Here is a 19,790-nt window from a genome sequence, read left to right on the forward strand (position 1 = left end):
AGCATAATTTACCCAATTATAAGTGATTTACAAACAACAATTAAATGTCGTTAAAAATGCATTCAAACAATAGATTGTCAAACAAGTCTTTATTTTGGTAACTTCAGACAACATATATATGTGTTCTTATTTGTTTTCAGACGACAGAGGTTTTATTAAAACTGTAGTTTGTACCTCATTTCAACAACATTAATATGTCGTTGTATGTGATTAATAACTACAGAAAGTTCCAAATCCTTCAAAGTTGGGTTGTTCAGACGACAGAGCCTTACGAAACTTCTGTAGTCTGAGTGAGAACAGACGACAGAGGATATCTGTCGTCTGATGCCATAAGAGATGATAGCTGGATAGACTACAGATAATTTGCATATCAGACGACAGATATCATCTGTCGTCTGAAGCTATTATTGGCATAGTGAAGGCTCTCGACATAAAAATTTACGAAGTTATACTTAAATCCTTCAATTCCAAAATCTTTAAATTGTTTATGTCTTAGATCGACGGATTTTAACATGCCGTCATTCACTCTGACGACTACTTCGCCACTCTTTCTTAAACAAAATATGACACAACTCAAGATCCTTGGAGGAACAAATTAAATTGTTTAGCTCATGATTCAACCACATTGTATTGTTTCATCACCAATACGTCAAAAGAATCCACTTGAATATTTAAAAACTCAAACAAGGCAAGACAGTCCTTATATCGTGAAATAATGGGGGGAAGTTGTCTCGTAGCTTGAGAGATCACAGCCTTGCCAAATGATTCATCTAACATATATATCAAATATGAGAATGGAAAAGATAATATTGTCCTTGTGTTTTGAATCCAATGAACAACAAAATGAAAAAGGCAAGTTTATCTATATCATTAAAAGGAGGACAACCGTATGCAAAAACACCAACAACACTAGCACTCAGAGTCTTCTAGGAAGCGTAGTTAACAACCAAACATGAACGTCAAGTATGTGCAACAATAAGATTCCTTGACAATTTTAAAAAAATTATAGCCATTGATAGTCGAGAAATAGCAAAAACCATCGCTTTCTTGCTAGCACAATTTAAACTAGGCATGGCCAACAAAAATTGATACGCTTAGAAAGTGCACAACTTAAACCCTCTAAAAAGATGTCAACCATAGTATAGAATAAGTAGGATCGTTTGTTGCCAAGAACTAAAAGGGCTACTAGCTAGCATGCAACACTAAATAAATAAACAAAGAAAACACAAATAAAGGAAGAGTTTTTAGGTTTTGCAAACAGATTGCAAAAGATAAATAGTTGAGAATTTGAGAGCGATATATTCATATATACATGAATGGAGATAGTTGAGAGCATGCTTTTTCACACACCGGTTACATGCATATCAGTTTATAGGCCCTAAGTCCTTTCCTAAGCATGAATGACAACAATCAAAGAGAAACTATAAATGCATGAATTAATTTTTACTACGTACTTTCCTTAAGTTATATAAACACTAAGTGAAACGCACCAAGTTTAACCTATACTAATCATGCAATCACATACAAGAAACACAAGTTGCAAAACACATGAATAGATTATTAAGCATTCAGAAAGTTTGATTTTAGTTAGACTAATCCTTATGGAAACACCGTCTATTCTTAGCCTAAGGTTTATTGGCTTTACTATTGTTCTATAGTAGTTGCTACTCGTGAATTAAGAACATAAAACTATTATGTGAGATGTTTTCTTAAATCTTGCTCCAATTACATGCAAATATCATATGATGCTCATCATAAGACATAAGCACATAAAAGACGTCAATCAATCAATTAAGCAAGCAAACCATTCATGTAAAAAGTAAAAATAAACAAAAAGGAATTAATAAACTGAAATTCTCATAATCGGTGATTCGAAACACTCATAACTAAAAAGAAGTTTTTTCCACATATTCACAGAGTTCATGACATAAAATAATAAAGTTTGAAATCACAAAAAAAAAAAAAAAAAAGGAGAAGAGAGAAAGATGACACCCACAGTGGCTCTCTTGAACTCAAGGCTTTTCTTTTCTGAACTTTTTGAACTTAGAATATATAGGAATTGAAAATGTATAGATGGTGTGAGGGGATGCACAAATGCTGATGTATTCTCCTCTTTTTATATTGGTTTTCTACCACAAATCTTTTTTCAACTCTAATTAGTTTTTCTAATTTGAATTGAAGAAAGAATCTAATTGAATTTTCTAATTGGCTTTTGAACTTGATGACTCATTTCAATCATCCACATCGCTCCGTTTGTGCATATTAAGTTGGAATATTCAGTAAAAACTCGTCATTGGCTTTCTAGTGTGATTTGGGCCACTAAACATAAGGGCCCATTTGGTACGGGTTTACAAAACATTTTTCTGTATTATGAAAACAGAAATTGACGTAATACGTGTTCGACGCATTAAATCTTGAAAACATGGGAAACTATTTTAGGATACAACTCTGAAGCTCCGTATTAATTTTGGAAACGACTTTCACTCGTTTTCATCGTTTTCAAAAAACATCGAATGCAAACCAAAGAGAAAATTATTTTCTCACTCGTGCTTACCGTCCCCTGCCCAATTTTCAGACAAACTTTTTCTACCCAGAATTCTTTGTTCTTGGTAGTTTTCTACAGCCTAATCTTCTTTTCTTCATACTGCTACATCTACATATATATGCTTATGAAGTTCGATTAAATATAAAACAAGTAAAGAAGAAGAAAGCACCACCTGCAAGTTATATCCATTAAGCGATCTACATACATATATATGCTTGTGAAGTTCAATAGAATATAAAACAAATAAAGAAGAAGAAAGCACCACTTGCAAGTTTCCTCCATTGAGCTATTACTTTTCTAATCTTATACGGGATGTAGATCGAATTGATCATTGGAGAGATATAATGATCAAACAATGCTCTCTTAATTAACTATAAGTGGATTGAAGTATATGGAAAAGAAGAGCAACAACAACTTTTGCCAATCTATACAGAAAATCTAAATTTTGGTTTGAAATTTGTTCTTATGCATTGGATTTGATAGATGTTAAAATACACCTGGAGTTGCTTGAGAGAGAGAGAGAGAGAGCGTTGAAGAAAGATTGATAGGTGTTACTAAGGAAGAGAGTAAAGCCTTTCATGTATTTTAGTATAATTTTTCATTTGTTGGGGTTCGTGTTTTATTGTTTTAGATATTTCTTGAGAAGATGAATGAAAAAGAGATATCGATAGTTAAGTCAGGCAAATAATGGTGTTAGCCTTCATCCGGCTAAAGAATTTAAAAAACGAGTCCACACGATTGATCACATATGAGAAATATTTATAGACATATTTTACGATTATTTTTCTTGTAAAGCATTTTTTTAGAAAAATATACCAAACACATTCTTAAATCATAAAAATACAAAACTTAACTTATCGTTTTCAATTTATAATCATTTTGAAAAAAAAAAACTATTTTGTAAAACGATACTAAACAAACCTAAATTCTGGTCAAAACCCAGATTCACCCGCCGCTTGACCTTTTTGGTAATCAGTCATAATTTTTTTTCAGAAAAATGGTATTCACAAACTGTAAAAAGGTTTGGAAACTAGACATCCTAGGTTGTCCATCAATATAAAGATCGTCATCTGGCTCATTCTGAGCCTCCCTCAGTGCTATTAGTTGAATAATCTGGACTGGTTACCTTTCAATCCTTTCAATCTCTCTTTTGCTTCTTTCCTTCTTCTTTGCTCCAAAATACCTACAAAACAAATTAAGAAAGTAAATAACTTGAAAATATAGAGAAATTTGATACAAATAATGTATAATTACGCTCCTGTCAAACACCCCCATAATTACATTTTCCTAGTCCTTTAGCAAAACAAAGGAAAAACTAAAAACAAAACATGCAACCTTTCACTGTTTTGTCTCAAGAATTTCATACTTTCAAGACATCAAGATCAGCACAAAGACCAAGGATCAATCCAACCTCATTCTAAAGCTAATAAGAAATCACAACGATCACATGTAATCATAGAAAATGGTTGCATACGGTGATTAATATCTCAGCATGATTCGAACAAGTCTAAACTCAATTCTCACTTTACCCTCTTTCTTCTCCCTGATTTTCTGGCTCATGTATAGATTTTCACTCAAATTATATATGAGAGCAATGATGTAGAAAAGCAAACAAATAGTTCACATATGATAACAAGAAAGAAAAGCTTTAGTCTGAATAATTTTTTTTTTCTTCATTATGATCCCATGAAAGAAAAGCCAAAACTCGAATGAAAGGTCAGTGACACCATATGCTTAGCCCTCCACACAAATTGAATGACAACTTCGAAGATCAAAAGGTTTTTCATTTACGGTTGTAATGGGGCCAAGGGTTAGAGGTTCAAATAAAGAACAGATAGGATAATCACAAAGATCCTAAAGACCTAATTCATCATTGTAATGATGTAAGAGATTATGAAGAATCTTGTCGTCCCTTCAATGGGTTGATTTTTGTAATTGAGATTTATGAGACGAAAATACTACTCACCCAATTTAGGATTATCTCAATGTGACGAGAGGCCACTAGTGTTTGTTTCAACCTCTAGTAGATGTACCTCTCCTCATGGTTGGTTTTATAAGTGTGGCGGCTAAGGTGGGTGTGAAAGAAGGTAGGGCTTTTGATGAAAGAGTTCCATAACTTGCACACTATGCTGCATTTGATTAGAGACTTGACCGGCTACATCAACAGAATTTCGTGTACGATTTCATCAAGGAAGTAATAGTCTTGGCATGTTTCGATTCCCCCTTTGATTTTAGGAACCGGTTTTATTTTTGCAAGAAAATATGCTCATGGTTATGGTCAGTGCCAAGATCTCGGCACTAGAATCCACAACTTGGAAAATTAGGCACTTTGGTCACTAACTGGAAAATTGATGCGATACTTCTAGGATGTATTCTTATCAGAAGGCAAATGCAAACCAAAACCAAGATAAATAGAGGAGTTTAATGATTTGCTTGTGAAGGGGCCCAAAACTACATTTTTATATTGAGCAAAATTATATTCACACCAATTTTATATTCGTCTCCTTCTCCTAGAATGAATAAAAAAATTTCTTTCTTAATTTCATGTTACATTTGTATGGGAAAGATTTTTCCGATACATTTATAATTCATACTCTAAGACGTCAAATTTTATTAGTAAAGGTTTGGTTAAAAAAAAAAAATACATTACTATAAAAATTATTGATTGATTTTGAAAGGAGTTTTTCTATTGGAACCTTCAAATTTACTCATTTGACCTCCTTGCTTTTTACACCTCCTATCAAATTTTCAAATACTAAATTTACTCACTAAACCTCACTCAAGTTCCTGAAATAACCTCACTCATATAATTTGCAAACAAACTATTAATTACATATTCATTCCTTAACCAGATTACAAAATCTCTTATCTAATAAAAAAGAAACTCAAACACAAGGTATTGGGCTTTAAAAATTAATTTCTAATAAAAAAAATTGTTTTTTTTTTTACTTTTTTTTTTCTCTCTTGTAGATGTGCCAAAAAAAAAATGAAGAGTGTTCAAGTAAACCCTAATTTGTGTTTGGCCCAAACTCTAGGTTACTTGACCTAGTGGTAATAGGGTTAAATGAGAAGGATCTAGATTCCTATTCAATGTACGATTACTTTCCTTGTATGATTGAGATTCTATGCATTGTAATCCTCTATATAAAGAGGCCCCTATTATCAATGAGAATACACAGCAAATTCCTCTCAATTTCAGTTTCTCTACAACACGTTATCAGCACGAAGCCCTAACCCTGAAACCCTAAATTCGTAGCCTTCAAATCCCAGAAACCGCCACCGCCCACTTTTAAGATCTCAACTCCAGGAATCCAGAACCGGCGGCCCCGCCCCCAGAACCGGCCGAAATCAACCTGAACCGGCCACCGGAAGTGTCCAAACCGGCCTCCCTAGAAGAATCCGATGATCTCCAGCCTGGTTTGCCATCTTCTCGTCCACCCCTCAAGGCCACCCTTTGTCCCAAGCTGCATCTCGTTCCCAGATTCCGAGAACCAGAAACCTCATCACCGGAACCGGCCTAGAACCACCCGAACCGGCCGCCTGAAGAGACTGCACCACCGAACCGCTGCCTACCTCAGTGAACCCAGCCCAGCAGCCCAAAGCTTCGGCCCAAAGGGAAAGAAAAACCCTAGGCCCAGAAGCACAACTGGATCTCGGCCCAAAGTCAAAAGCCCAGAAGCCCAGCAGCTTGAAGCCCACTGACGTCAGCCTTGCGTCATCAGCCACGTCAGCATCCATTCAAGCATCCAGTCAGCGTCCAGTCAGCTTGCCACGTCAGCACCAGAGCGCCACGTCAACACCTCCGATCAACATCAGTCAACTCCGGTCAACCACTTTCCGGCACTTTTACGACAACTTTTTCCGGCGACTTTTTTCCGGCCATCTACAGTAACTTTTCCGGTCAAGAATTTCCGACCACTTTTCAAGGTAAATCTTTTCTAAAAGTTTCCGTTTTTGAAGTTTTTCAATTTCTTCTTCTTTTTCTCGGGGACTTCCAACATCCCTTCTTCTACCCCCCTTTCTTCTTCATAGGGGAGACCAATAGCCGAACTGTGGGGGTTCGTGCTCACTCCAAGCTTGGAGCTTGTAGAGTCCTCCAAACTTAGAGTTTGTTGAGAAGAAAACGATCCACCACATACATCATCGTTTCGATCTAATCCAAAACCCCTCTTGGAATCGGATTTTCTTGGAAGCGACTACGCTCAGAAAATCCCTAATTTCTTGGAAGCGACTACGCTCAGAAATTTTATAGTTTTTCGTGGTAGCCTTCTTCGCTCCGAAACTAACCCTATTTTCTTGTTGTTTTTCAGGATGAGTAACCTGAACAAGTTGAGCTTCGCTCCACTAGAGACAACAGGCGCAGGATACCACAAGTGGGTCCGTGATGTGCGCCAGCATCTTAAGGCTGATGGGATCCTAAGTACGATCCAAGAGCCAAGTCAGGACGTGGTTACTCCTCAACAAGCTGCTGCTTTTGAAGCAAATAGAGCTACGAGAGAGGCTAATGAAGCTAAAGCCATCATTCTCATGACAAGGCACATGAATGACGCGCTCCAAAATGAGTGCCTCAATGAGGAAGACCCAAGAAAACTATGGGTAGAACTCGAGCAGCGTTTTGGCAACATCCGTGATTCCCTACTTCCAGACTTAGAAGTGAGATGGCATAGCCTCCGCTTCTGTGATTTCAAGTCTGTACTTGACTACAATTCAGAAGCACTTCGTATCAAGTCTATGATGGAGTTCTGTGGACAGAACATCACTGATACGATGTTGATCGAGAAGACTCTCTCCACCTTCCCCGTCTCTGCATTGATGATAGCCAAAAACTATCGGATTGATGTCAATGCTAGACGTATCACAAGATTTCATGAGCTAATTGGTGCCTTGAACATAGCTGAAAAGCACGTCAACATACTTGTGAAGAACTATAACTCCAGACCCGTGGGAACCAAGTCATATCCGGAGTCTAATTATAGTTGCGCCTCCAAGGGAGGACGCAAGGAGTGAAATCCTAAGAGTAGGGATAATTATGGACGTTCTGGTCCATATTCTCGCCCTAAAGAGGAAGGAAATCGCCAAGATAGGCGTGCACGGAACCGTGGAGGTAAACGTGTGAAGAGAGAGAGAGGCCAAGCCTCCGGTTATGGTGGTAACGCCACCAAAGGCAATAACCGTCTACAAAACGCTCCCAGAGTGCCTCGATCAAGGGAACCTGACCATAATGATGCTTGTCTCAGATGTGGATCAAGTGGACATTGGGCAAAGAAGTGTACTGCATCCCAGAACGTTACAAATGCATACAAGATGTATCGTGAAGCAAGGGAGGCAAATTACATGGAATAAGAAGATCAAGATGGAGATCTCGATCTAAGGGTAGAAGACTACAAGGATCAAGACCCAGAAACTGGCGATTTTGATTAAGTCTTTTTATTTTCCAAGAGATGTAGGCAATTGCCATATTATTTTTGTAGTAGATGCCAATGATACTAGTCTTTCTTCAAATTAGGCGTACTCAATGTAAGTGTGATGTCTAGGAAGGTTTTGAGATAAGTGGTACTTAAGCGAGCCTTGCTCCACCGACATCTCTCTACTCACATGGTCACATTTGCATTGGAATTACCGAAAGGAGTTAGACGACTACCATTGTTTTGCATTAGTTATTTTATTGGATTAGATTTTCTTTGGTTAAAGAAACGATGATGTAATTCTGTTTGGCTTATTAATAAAAGTTGAGTTCTTTTCTTTATGACTCCTTTTTAATTACGAGCTTTTCTTTTAGGAATGGATGAACTTCAATGTCTTGCGGATAGTGCGACTACACACACCAATCTACGACATAGGCAATTATTCTTAGAGATGTTGCCTACATATTCATCTGTGACTACGATGGCTGGGCCATCAGGTTTAGTTCAAGGACATGGAATGGCCCAATTCCTTTTGCCCAATGGCACCTTGATTAAAGTCACTGAAGCTCTCTACACTCCTAAGGCAAACTGAACCTTATTGAGCTTTAAAGATATTAGAGCCAACGGATTCCATGCGGAAACGCATAGTGAGAACGGAATAGAATTCCTTTGCATTACCTCTAATGATTGCGGAAGAAAGCGCATCTTAGAGAAGCTTATGTGTCAATCTAGTGGACTTTATGTCACTACAATTCGACCTATTGAATCCAACAATGTCATAAGAGAAGATCTCTTGGATTCAGACACATATTGGCTTTGGCATGACCGACTAGGACATCCTGGTCATGATATGATGCTCCATATATTAAAGACTTCCATTCTTCAGAGTGAGAAGAAGCAAGAATCAAAAATTGATTCCTGGACTTAGCAAGACCGCAACAATTGCAGCATCTGGCGCTGCAGCCGTCTTGGGGCGCCAAAGGGCAGCTCAAGTCCCATGAGCATGACGCCATGGTTGTTCCTCCCAATGGCCATGACGCCATAAACAGCAATTCCCATGGCTCCAACACCATGATGGGAGATGTAGTCACACATTTTGCTTCTAATAGCGCTACAGACGCTCAGGCCCAACTAAAATCCTCATTGGTTACTTCTAAGGCCCCTCGCTCTTTCTGCAAAGCCTGTTCATTCGGGAAATTAGGACCGAGACCGTCCTACGCAAAGGATCCCAAAATACTCATTCCGTTCTTACAGAGAATCCAAGGGGATATTTGTGGACCAATTCAACCATCATGCGGACCTTTTAAATACTTTATGGTATTGGTTGATGCGTCGACACGCTGGTCACATGTCGCGCTATTGTCCACTCGAAATGCTGCTTATGCTAAACTCCTCGCCCAGATTATTCGTCTACGGGCTCACTACCCTGACCATCCTATTAAGTCAATTCGACTTGATAATGCTGGGGAGTTTACATTGAAAACATTCGATCACTATTGCATGTCACTGGGGATTGATGTAGAACATCCAGTTCCCCATGTTCATACCCAAAATGGTCTCGCAGAAGCCGCTATCAAACGACTACAGATGATAGCCCAGACATTGGTTATGCGCACCAATCTCCCTGTTTCTGCTTGGGGATATGCAATATTGCATGCGGCGACGCTAATTCGTCTACGACCCACTACAACCCAATCTTACTCTGCGTTACAGCTAGTGACTGGGTACGAGCCTGATATCTCGCACTTACGCATTTTTGTGTGTGCCATTTATGTGCCTATTACGCCGCCACAGCGTACTAAGATGGGTCCACAAAGGCGAATGGGCATTTTTGTTGGATATGAATCTCCAACGATCGTCCGCTACCTCGAACCCTTGACAGGCTATCTCTTTACCTCTAGATTTGCGGATTGTCACTTTGATGAGACAGTCTTCCCATCGTTAGGGGGAGATAAAAACACATATGTTCAACAGGAACGACAGGAATTGTCGTGGTCTGTCCCCACTATGTCTCATCTCGATCCCCGTACCGCACAGTCCGAACTTGAAGTGCGAAGAATAATCGAGCTCCAGAACGTAGCAGACACTCTGCCTGATGCGTTTTCTGATGTTGCCAAAGTGACGAGATCACACATACCTGGTGTAAACGTACCTGCAAGGATCGATGTCCCAAATACTGGACATCACGCCACTCCTGTGACAACAGGAGATGGCGCCATTGCCCAACATGGCAATGACGTGGCATCTATGGCCGCAGGTCCCGCAAGAAAGCGCGGTAGACTGATTGGTTCGAAGGATACTCGCCCTAGAAAGAGAGCGAATGAGGCACAAACAAATCCTTTGATCATCGATACTCAAAATCTTTCCCATGAGAATGTTCCGGATTATGGTTATGTCCAAGAGACATCATTGGGGGACGCCTCAATGTCAGAACCTATCCCTGAGAACGTAGAGATCTCTGTTAATTACACTAGTGTACATGGGACGTGGGAAAGAAACTCCATCATCATTGATGATGTATTCGCGTATTCAGTGGCGCGTGAGATTATTGAGACCGATGACATCGAACCACGCTCCGTTGATGAATGCCAACGTAGAGCTGATTGGCCAAAGTGGAAAGATGCGATCCAGGCAGAACTTGATTCTCTAGCGAAAAGAAAGGTATTCGGACCAGTTGTGCCAATACCGCCCAACACCAAACCAGTTGGTCACAAATGGGTATTCGTTAGAAAGCGTAATGAGAAAAACGAGATTGTAAGGTACAAAGCTCGCCTTGTGGCGCAAGGTTTCTCACAACGCCCTGGAATCGACTACGAGGAGACCTATTCTCCCGTAATGGACGTCATAACGTTCCGCTACCTTGTCAGTTTGGTAGTTTCCGAAAAACTGAACACTGAACATGCAGCTTATGGATGTGGTTACTGCGTATCTATATGGGGATCTAGATACAGAGATATACATGAAGATTCCAGAAGGAATTCAGTTACCCAAATCAAGTGGCTCTAAACCACGGAGCGCGTTTGCGATTAGATTGAAACGCTCACTATATGGATTGAAACAATCCGGACGGATGTGGTATAACCGTCTAAATGACTACTTGATTGGAAAGGGATATGTCAACGATGAACTATGCCCATGTGTGTTCATAAAAAGGACAAGTTCCGGATTGCAATAGTAGCGGTTTATGTCGATGACATAAACATAATTGGCACCCTTAAAGAGTTAAGGGAAACCGCTGAACACTTGAAATCCGAGTTTGAGATGAAAGATCTTGGGAAAACACGATTTTGCCTCGGTTTAGAACTTGAGCACCGTAGAAATGGTATCCTGATTCATCAATCAGCTTATACCCAAAAGATGCTTAGGCGTTTCAACACTGACAAGATTAAGCCTTCAAGCACCCCAATGGTCGTCCGTAGTCTTGATCCAAGGAAGGATCAATTTCGTCCAAAAGATGACGATGAAGAAGTGCTAGAGGCAGAAGTGCCCTACCTAAGTGCAATAGGCGCATTATTGTAGTTAGCACAATGCACAAGACCAGATATCTCATTCGCTGTGAACTTGCTAGCTAGATATAGCTCTGCGCCTACACTACGCCATTTGACTGGTGTTAAAGATATCTTTCGATACCTAAGTAGTACGATCGATATGGGCTTGTTCTATCCCTACAGAGAGAAGATGGATTCTGACCCATCAAGTGCCAAGGACGCCACACATGGTGGACTGCGTTCCCTCTCCCCATCCCAAAACGATATAAGTGTTTTGGAAGGTTTTGCTGATGCTGGGTACCTCTCTGACCCACACAAAGGTCGCTCCCAAACTGGTTATGTTTTCACCATGGGAAAGACCGCGATATTTTGGAGGTCTACAAAGCAGACCTTAATCGCTACCTCTTCGAATCATGCAGAGATTATTGCTCTTCACGAAGCAGTTCGTGAATGTATATGGCTTCGATCCATAGTTACGCATGTTCGAAGCAATTGTGGTTTGAAGTCTACCACAGATGAGCCAACAAGCATTTATGAGGATAATGCTGCTTGCATTGAACAAATTAAGCAAGGCTACATCAAAGGCGATAACACTAAGCACATATCGCCTAAATTCTTCTACAATCAGCAACAACAGAAGCTCCTCAAGATCAAAGTGAACCAGGTTCGATCTGAGGATAATGTGGCAGACTTGTTTACTAAGTCATTGCCCAAATCCACGTTCGAGAAACATGTGGCAAGAATTGGCTTGCGGAAATTATCTGAACTCCCATCATCGTAGTCATCAGGGGGAGGCGCAGACATCAGGGGGAGATGTCTACATGTTCGTCTCGAAGCGTGAAGGGTGTGTTGTGCTCTTTTTCCCCTTCGACCGAGGTTATTTTTGTCCCACTGGGTTTTTGTTACTCGGCAAGGTTTTTAACGAGGCAACGAGAGAAGCACCGCGTTTGGGCAACACAAGAAGGAGTGTTCAAGTAAACCCTAATTTGTGTTTGGCCCAAACTCTAGGTTACTTGACCTAGTGGTAATGACAGGACCCACCCTGGATTTCACCCTGAAATCCGAAGTGGCCCTGCGGGGCCCACCTTAAAAGAAATTCTACCAAAAATTTGGCGGAACTTCCCCTAAAATGGGCTACCCAAAACCTGTAGAAAGCATTTACACTTCTAAATCAAATCATCCTTATACTTCTGGAGCCACCCTGCTCCCCAACTCAACACCAATCTCCAATTCACAAAACACAAACCTCAACATGAAAAACATAAATCCCATAGGTAATCAGAGCAATTCTAATAGAAAGGTAAATAAGGACAACCTAACTCAAAGGCAACCGCGGAAGCCATGCTGTTGACTATGCCTCAACTCCAATGTACGCCCGACCTCAACTAATTTCGCCTGCAAACTGGGCATTTGAAACCGAAGGGCCCAGGGGAAAGTAATTGAAAAACACGTTAGCGTGAGTGGATAAAAATAAATAATTTAATATGAATAAAACAAAATAAAACTTCATACTTTCCCACATTTTTCGATATATATAAAATCCGGATGCATGCAACATTTATAAAACACTTAAGAAAATAATCCGAAAAACGTTGAACTCCAGAAAACCGACTAGCCCCGCTAGTCACAACAACAGAGTAAAAGATTGAAATTTCAATACTCGAAAATATAAGTCCAGCCCCGCTGGTTAAGGAAACTCAGACTAGTCCCCGCTAGTCAAAAATAGTATAAGTAGGGGAAGATGATAGCCATACGAATAAGCCACTCAGGCTTGGTTGGGTGATAGCCTCCCAGGCTAAAGAACTCCCATAACTCCCGTAATATACCATTACGCCACTAAGTGTAGCGATAGGATACTGGGCTACAGAATTACTGTCACAGAGACAGTAACCTGCGCCACAAAGGCGGAAGGGCTACGGTGATCCCATCACCGCACCACAAAGGTGGAAAATCAATGCTAGCATGATAAAATCACCCCTCAGTATGGCACAGGGAAACATAACCGAAAATCCAGTAAATCCAAAATACATAAGGCTTCCCCCATCTCTCGTAAAAGAATTTCCAACGACGTGTCCCACACGCCAAAAGTATCTCCAAATCAATAGCAAAAGGCGAGAAATAATAATAAATCGTAATCCCAGTAAACCGAAACAAAACAAATTCTAAAATCATCATCAAGGCATTCCCAATGCCAAAATCAAAAGTCGATAAATAAATAGGAAAGATCAATAAATCAACGGCGTGTCCCGCACGCCAAAATATTCTCGGGTCAATAATGAATAAGCAAGGAAGTTCAATGATGAACTAATATTCCATTTTGGAAAATACCCTGGAAAATACTTTATTGAAAAACAACATAAATCATAATTTCAAATCCGAGCATACAAAATTAATATCCGAAAATCACAACCGGAATAATTTATAATCACTTCATGAAAATCGTCAATAAAAGTAATTCCACGAGATAAATCAAAATTTTAAACAATCCTATGCTCAGAAGATAATATGATAATTAAATAGAGCACTAATTCAAGAATTAAATGCATGCATCATTTTTTAAAACAAAAGTCCACTCACAGTACTATTGGGCGACCACGCAAACGAGTTCCTTCATTTAACCGTAGCTCGCGGCATTGCCCTGTACACAATTATATTTCCGTAAACGACAATCTGATAAAATAATTACGAACCTGAACGAAACCCGAAAATCCCTATCTCCATTACTTCTCAAATTCAACCCAAATCTCTTCCACAACACCAATTCCTCAATTTATATATCCCACAACGAAAACGAGGGAAATCCGACGGCCGGATTTCCCACAATTCAATCACAAAACTTCAAACTTCGGAAATTCACAAATAATTCCAAACCCCTCCAAAATTCACCAAACTTCACATACAAGCTCTACAACAATTCTACAATTTAATGGGCTAAAAACTGAAATTAAAACACTGCCCTACACGCCTCCACGCGCCACCAACAGTGGCAGCGCGTGGGCCCCACGCGCCACCGGCAACCACCTCCGATGGCCACCAAAATTTGGCAGCACCATCTACTCAACAAACCCAACCTCTTTCTCAACTACAACAAGTTCCAATTTTACCTGGAAGAGCTCCGATTTTTACGTACCACATATGCACGCGCTCGGTTTAACGTCCTCTACAACTTTCATGAAGAACATTTTCTCAAATTTTGACCCGAACAAAAAGTCAACTTTTAGGGCCACTAAAGTTACCGAAAAAGAGTAAAAGTAAATCAAATTGTCGTTTACTGTCCAAATGACTAGTAAACCGGTGAATTAAGATACGGGATGTTACAGGTAATAGGGTTAAATTAGAAGGATCTAGATTCCTATTCAATGTACGATTACTTTCCTTGTATGATTGAGATTCTATGCATTGTAATCCTGTATATAAAGAGGCCCCTATTATCAATGAGAATACACAGCAAATTCCTCTCAATTTCAGTTTCTCTACAACAAATAGTAATTTTTCTTAATGTTTAATTATTTTCTCTATTTTATGTACCTCACGATTAATTATTTAATAGTTTTTTAGATTTTTTTTTTACTGCTAGCTCTTTTTTTTTTTTTTGGTAAATATAATGAATAGACTGGGATTTAGGTCATAATATGATTTCTTTTGTTATCCCTCACCAATATGCGTTCAACATATATGATGATAGGAATTTTTATGTCACATGATCTTGATTATAGTTTTAATTCTTATTAAATATATATAAATGCTTTAATGAGTATGTAGTGAAATTGGAAAATGAAAATAGATAAGGAAAATAATAAAGAATGCAATATAATATTATTGAATTAGAAAGTCTAGAGAAATTAAATATAATATTTTTTTAGTATAATTATTGTCCTTAATAGTCATTTTATAAGAGGTTATATATGTCATTTAATAATTCATAATAGAGTGAGGTCAACTGAGCAGAGTTGGAGGTCCCAATAGAAATACTCTTTTGAAAGAAAGCAAACCAAGAAAATATGAAGGATCTCCATCTTTTTTGTGCCATAATATTCTGCATTTATATAGTTAACCAAATTCAATCTTTAAGTTTCGCTTTGGAATACTGTTCAACGGTCTTGGAATGACTGAGCTTCAGTTGTACGCAGATTGATCGAGCAAAGTTTGAGCGTAAAAGGAGTGCTAAATTTCGTTAGACTGAAATTTTGTCCCAGATTTTGGGCTTGGGTTGACAAAATTCCACGTTGTTCATTTCGAAGTTCATGAAATATGCCACTCAGGCACCCCAATCATTACTTGTCCAGAAGGGAATAAGTTTTCCAAAATGACCTTATGACCAGAATAAGAAGAGATGAAAAGAACGGCCAAAGGAATTATGATAAAAAGGAAGCTCAAATATTCCAAAATGTTCCGGTTTATTAATTGATTTTGTGAAAGCATCAAAAAATTCCTCGAGCTGAAAATAAAACCCAACATAACAGTTGATGCTATGTTTAACACAAACATAGGGGGATTCAGCCCCCAATTCAACATAAACATGGAAAAATTCCATGCAATCCTTTATCCACTACACTTTTTTTTAACACAACTGTGCTCAATACTTATTGTAGAAATGGAACATGATTATTGCAAAGCAAGCTATGTTTAAGACCGTCGCTCACTCTTGTCTTCCCACCATTCCAAGAACTTAGTTTGTGCAGCCAAGGTGTCAAACCTGTAAAGTTGAAGCGAGTGGTTTGCAATTTCCTGTCCAAATGTCCAACCAAAGACACCTCCAGCCAAAAAAGCCAGTCCAGAACCTATAAACAATAAATAAGCTTCAGAAAATTGAAATTCCCTTCTATCCACCAGAACACAACGTTCTATAGGTCATCCAAATGATTTTTATGCTTATGGTATATTGAATGTTGCGAGTTAAAGTTGTCCAAATAGAAGCCATATACATCTCTGAGCTATGTATAAGTCATCGTATAAGTAATCTGCTACACTCTTAATATAACTTGATCAATACAGGTTAATATTTACCAAGCAATGTTACTTACAAACATCGAATCGATATAATGTATGAAACAAAAGTGAAATGCAATTTCTTCTCATCCCTAGGCACTTCCAAACATCAAATCAATATAAGCAATGAAAAGCAGGGTAGTTTGGAGATCAATACAAAGCATCAAGTTTTGCACCACAAGCGAAGTATCACAACCTAATCTTGATCCAACTCTAAATAAACTTGAACACTTGACCATTAAAGCTACAGATCACATTAGGTATATCTTTTGGAAATGGAATACACCATACAGCTTACAGCTTAATAAAATAAAAATTACATAAAAAAAGAAAAAGAAAAAGAAAAGAACCAGACTACATCCAGTACAAGAAAGTACATCGTGCACTGTATATGATTGCAGGACATGATCTCAAAGTAATCATGTCCTGGTTTGCACTTCTTTTTTAACAGAAATAGTTTATTGGAAACACATCCAGACGCATGTACATGGTTAGCATAAGACCTTGTGTGTACTACAAGTAAATGCGGGTGATAAGACATAAGAAACATCAAAATGAAAGAACGAACAACACAACTGAAATTCCACCGAGGAAGAAGGGACCAGACTAGTCAGTAATAATAGGGGCAATATTTACTTTTACACTATATAGTGATAACATATTTGACTACACAGAAGTCCATGTTAGTCATTCCATAATAGCCAATTGCACAAGCACTAGCCGTTTTTGCAACTAAACATAAATTAGCACAGGTATTACACTTCCTTTATTATTATTTGTTTCTTTTCAAGTATGAAGCTGTATTCAAGTACTAGACACACTCATCTTCCAAAACTTGAATTGTGATTAGCAAACCTTTTGACAGATGTCATGTCATGTTAACAAAGGTCCAGTAGGAAGTGGTGAAATAAGAAGACATTAAGTTGATGGCCAGCTAAATCAGTGAAACCATCACAGTAATAATCTCAAATCCACCTGAAGCTAGATACAAGTAACCAGACACATCTCATCCATATTCCTACTTTCTTTCTTTTTTTGGTCCGGTTGAAATTCCTATTACATACTTGTTCAAACAGAAGAGTACGTTAATTAACCATGAAAAGAAGAGGAAGTACATTACCATGCAAGCTCCTTGAATATTTCCATGCAAATCCAGCAGTTGATACAGCTCCAATAGCACTTCCTGTAACGGCAAATTTCGCTGCTTCCCTAGCTGTCTTCAGCTGAAAAAGAAAAACAGGTCACTTGAACTTCTTTCAAAACAAAAAGACTGCTAAGTACATAATATGCATTGTCTAACCATCAGATAAGAGCAGATACTGTATGAGCAAACATCTGATCTATGTACTCTAAATTTTGCTTATAGGAAAATGCATAATACACCAGATAAAAATTGGACAATTGGGGGCGAAGTTGAAATTAACAAACAATGTTTCATTACACTTGATAAAAATTTTGCCTTACAGGAAAATGCATAATACACCAGATAAAAATTGGACAATTGGGGGCGAAGTTGAAACTAACAAACCATATTTCATTGCACTTGAAAATAGGTAATTCTTGTCCTGAACAAGTAATCAAAAGCCACTTCTCAAAGTAGGAGAAAAAAAAAGAAATGCAAAGCCTAACATATTAGAGGCATATGAAAACAAAGCATATTATATAGGCAGATAGATAGCAGAAGAGAAGATTAGCAATTTAGACATGTTGCTTTTTCAAATAGTGAAAATAAATAACATGTTTTGCGGAGCGACCCTCAGTAATTTGCAAGGAGGAGCATGATCAGTAGGGATGTTTTCTTACATCAATTTTAAAGTTCCCTACATAACCAGAAATGCAAACCTTGAAATTTGAAATCCTTAAAAAGTTCCTCAATAAGTCAATAGTAATGATAACAATCACATAAAAGACCATGAACTAACCTAAAAATGAACATTAAAAGAAAATACATAGTGAATTAAGAATAACAGATAAAGTCAGAAACCCAATCTACACATTTAATTGGATTGCACCTTGGTATAGGAACCTACTGAACCATGAAATTCAAACCGGGGAATCCTGGACCAAATCCTGGCACTGAAAAGCATCAACATCTTGGGAGAAATTGCCAAGACGTTGATGACACAGTAGAAAAGATGTACATTCCATCCACATTTGGTGTAGGTGCGTACAAGGTCCCAAAGTATGACCGATGCTTTGGTGTGTTACTCAGCATTTTTAAGCATTATATATCAGGAAAAAATGATACGACAGGTACAAATATAAAACACTTCACTAAGTAACACACCTTCAGGATAAAAACAGTCGTAGTGATAGTTAGACCATAAAACTTATTAACCTATCGACTCTCTTAAGCATTAATTTGAGATTGCACCTCATATAGATTTTAAAGTCATTACTTAGTTTCTCCCATATATCAGTCAACTTAAACCAAAACAAAACAAAACACCTAACAATAATTGGCATGAACTTAAATAGTTGTGCAGCAAATAAATGAGAGCATTGCCGTTTTATTGTATCTAGAGATGTCAAATGAAGAAGACATTTCGTATATGGCTTCTTGTCATTTCATTTACGAACAGTAAAAACTCAAATTACAAGTCCCTTGCCTCTTTGCTAATTATTTTCTGACAAACGAATTTACAAACAGAACCCAATAGGCCCTGACCCTTGTATATGACTAATGAATTATTTATTTATATATGTATACCAATTATTCTCTCTCAAATTCAACTATCCAATAGATTTGAAAATCCTTGTTCCTAAGCAGTCATCAACCTATTGTGAACAAACAGATCCACAAACACAAACATGGAATTGACGCACAGAGAAAGTATACAAAAAGCGAAGAAAAAGAAGAATGAGAGAGAGAGAGAGAGAGAGAGAAATTACAGCGGGGCCGTGAATGGGATCAGAAGCAATGAAAGCTTCGACATCAGAGTCGGACCAAGAGGGAAGAGGCTTGTCACGCTTCATGAACTTGGAATAGTGATCGAGGAAGGAGAACCTTTCGCCCCAGAAATCCTTGAAGCCCTCCCAGTGCTTTGTAACGAACTCACCCATTCTTTTCTTCTTCTTCTTCTTCTTCAGTTCTTCCGCTCTCACTCTTCTTTCTCTCTCTGCTTCACATTTCTCTCTTTAAAACCTCTTTTCTCATTTAATTTAGGGAAAATCGTCCAAACAGTGTCTGAACTTTTCCAGACTATTAATTTTCATACCTATACTTCAAAAAATATCAAAATGGTACCTGAGTGTTTGAGCCCGACCCAATTTCCGTATCTAACAACAGTAAAATCGTTAACGGAGTTAACTTTTGAAGGATATTTTCGTCATTCTACTATTCATCATCTCCATCCTCCTCTT

The 19,790-nt window shown here is 38.3% G+C and overlaps 1 protein-coding gene across 1 annotated transcript; it reads right to left on the bottom strand.

Moving 5' to 3' along the window:
- Positions 1-15,818: 15,818 nt before the first annotated feature.
- Positions 15,819-19,580, bottom strand: LOC133733950 (succinate dehydrogenase subunit 6, mitochondrial-like). The gene is made up of 3 exons (XM_062161609.1): positions 19,320-19,580; positions 17,548-17,650; positions 15,819-16,219 (listed from the first exon to the last, which is right to left on the bottom strand). Exons 1-3 carry the CDS (start codon positions 19,488-19,490, stop codon positions 16,065-16,067), a joined length of 429 nt encoding a protein of 142 aa, XP_062017593.1. The 5' UTR covers positions 19,491-19,580; the 3' UTR covers positions 15,819-16,064.
- Positions 19,581-19,790: the final 210 nt, after the last annotated feature.

Source organism: Rosa rugosa, chromosome 2, assembly GCF_958449725.1.
Source record: "Rosa rugosa chromosome 2, drRosRugo1.1, whole genome shotgun sequence".
Lineage (NCBI taxonomy): Eukaryota > Viridiplantae > Streptophyta > Magnoliopsida > Rosales > Rosaceae > Rosa > Rosa rugosa.